The 2,454-nt window shown below is 32.1% G+C and overlaps 1 protein-coding gene across 1 annotated transcript; it reads right to left on the bottom strand.

The window, feature by feature from the left end:
• Window positions 1-347: 347 nt before the first annotated feature.
• On the bottom strand, window positions 348-2,187 carry LOC108485742 (transcription factor MYB59-like). Its single transcript, XM_017789586.2, has 3 exons — window positions 1,972-2,187; window positions 1,683-1,812; window positions 348-1,081 (listed from the first exon to the last, which is right to left on the bottom strand). Exons 1-3 carry the CDS (start codon window positions 2,168-2,170, stop codon window positions 580-582), a joined length of 831 nt encoding a protein of 276 aa, XP_017645075.2. The 5' UTR covers window positions 2,171-2,187; the 3' UTR covers window positions 348-579.
• Between the last annotated feature and the right edge of the window lie 267 nt (window positions 2,188-2,454).

Here is a 2,454-nt window from a genome sequence, read left to right as displayed (position 1 = left end):
TTTTTAAGGAGGATTGGAATTAAATTATACATTTTGGGAGGTTAAAAGTATAATTTCATTATGTATGAGCTTATAGTTTAATAATTTTTTGAAGGGATTAAGCAGAAAATTTTTTATTTGAGGGAAGTACGATTTTACCATATATTAACTTCTAACGATAACATTGATGAGGGGACTAAAAGGCAAAATTTCTATTAGACCTCTCTCAAATTTGCCTCTGATTAATAACCCTGATTCAAAATAATACAAAGAAATGACTCGAAATGATTTAAACCTAAAGTGAGTAGAATATTAAAATGATATGAACTTGTACTTAGTCGTAATAATTGGACCCGAAAACATCAACATTAAAACAACTAGAACCTAAAAAGCTAAATTAAAGTAGTGATTCATATTGAATCCATATGAAAATTATACAAGTGAACACCTCAAAGGGAGATTTTTTAACAAAGGATTCTCTCTCTCTTTTTTTTCCTCTATGAGGACTTAAACCACACACACAAAAACACTAGGAAATGAACTACAACAATGATATATATATAAGCTTAGAGAGAACCCCATTTTTTAGAGGTTTAATTATTAGGGTTTATGAACAAATAAATTGAATAATTGATTATTAGTTGTTGCAATGAACACCTTTCTCTCTTCTTCTTCTTCTTCTTCTTCATCATCATCATCCATCTTCCACAATGAATAATCCCAACTGAAATCCCATGGAGGAGAAGAAGCCATTGAAGGGCAAGAAAAGTGATTACAACAACCTTGTTCACTGTAATTTTCAGACGAAGGCAGTTTCGTTGTGTTTCCTTCAGACATATCAATGTCTTTCCATATTTCATCCATGGAGTATCCCTTAACATCATCGAAAACCGCCATTTTTGGACCACCGGTGTCATAAAAACTTACCTTCCCAGTACCTGATGATGGTAATGAATCGACTCTAGTGACAGTCGATGATGACGATGATGATGGTGACGTGGATCGCTTCTTTTCTAGAGCCATTTTTCTCATATGAGTTCTCCAATAGTTCTTGATCTCGTTGTCCGTACGCCCTGGTAATCTCCTAGCAATTCTCGACCACCTGCAATTATAAGCCCTCGTCAGAACCCAGAATTTCCCAAAGAGAAACAATAAGGTATAATTGTTCTTTACTCCCTATATGATGTTACAATTTGAGATTTAATCTTTTTTAATTTAATTTGACATAATTTGATCTTTCTAATTTTATAATGTTATTAATAGCTCTAAACTAATAATACCATTAGTTGTTGCTATTACAGTCTAGCTTGTGTGGAATTCAAGGGTGAAGCCAAGAATTGTATGATGGGGGGCGAGAATTTTTTTTAATTAGGGGACCAAAACTAATTTTTTTTGTCTCAAAATGGCTTAAATTATATTTTTAACATTTAAGAGGGGTCAAAATAGAAATTTTCTATTCAACAAAGAGACTAAAAGGAGATTAAATTGAATAGTTAATATTATGATATTATCTATTTAAACCTATTAATACCATCATAAAAAATATAAAAACAAATTATGTAAAATTAAAACAAAAAGGGATCAAATTTTCATCGTAGAAGAACTAAAACCTACTAATAACATCATAATCAAAACAAAACGAGATCAAATCCCAAATTTTAACATATTTGAAGGACTAAAACCAGAAATAAACCAAATTATACCTATTGCCCCATTTAGCATGAAGTTCAAGCACGAGCTTTTCTTCTTGGGGTGTCATCTTCCCTCTTTTAAGACCAGGGTGCAAATAATTAACCCATCTTAGCCTACAACTCTTCCCTGTTCGGTTCAACCCTACAAAACAAAACAAAAACACAACATACACATATATTCATATGGTTAAAAGCTAAAAACCTCCATTAAAGAACTACAAAAAAGCTTCAAAATATATATAATCCTACCTATATTATATGGTATCAATTTTTGTTCTCCCTCCACACCTTCAAATCAAACCTGAAACTTTGGCAATAAAATCCCATCGCCGGTCCCCAAATAAGTGCACAAAGTTCACCAAAACCATGTCTTCTTTTTCTGTCCATGGACCTTTTCTGCAGCTTTCATCTTTCACCATTTCCATTTGTGTTATCTTCCCACTTTTTTTTTTCTCTTTTTTCTCTATTTGATGTGGTGATTTAGGCCTTACACTACTCATATATATATATATGAATGATATATTGTATGGTTTTCATGTGTGGGGATGGTCATCTTTGTGATAGGAAGCTTAGCATGAAGTGATGTCATTAGGCACTATAATAAAATTAATTTTATCTATGGTTGTAATCTTTTTGGGCTTTGGTTAATAGTTGAGGAGTTTATTTGGTTGGATGTAGGGGAATATGGCAATGGAAGTTACTAGATTTCTCTTTTGAGTAAAGTATGTTGCTTGGATTTTAAATAATGTTGAGTGAAGTTTCCTAAATCGAAAAATAACGTAGG

Source organism: Gossypium arboreum, chromosome 13 (assembly GCF_025698485.1).
Source record: "Gossypium arboreum isolate Shixiya-1 chromosome 13, ASM2569848v2, whole genome shotgun sequence".
NCBI lineage: Eukaryota > Viridiplantae > Streptophyta > Magnoliopsida > Malvales > Malvaceae > Gossypium > Gossypium arboreum.
The sequence above is the reverse complement of the archived record's forward strand: the minus strand, read 5'-3'. Positions and strand labels throughout refer to the sequence as shown.

Coding starts and splice junctions, on each gene's coding strand:
- LOC108485742 (XM_017789586.2), bottom strand. CDS start 2,170: ATGAGTAGTGTAAGGCCTAAATCACCACATCAAATAGAGAAAAAAGAG. Junction 1,813..1,971: donor TTTTATTGCCAAAGTTTCAG/GTTTGATTTGAA, acceptor TTTGTTTTGTAG/GGTTGAACCGAACAGGGAAG. Junction 1,082..1,682: donor CATGCTAAATGGGGCAATAG/GTATAATTTGGT, acceptor TTATAATTGCAG/GTGGTCGAGAATTGCTAGGA.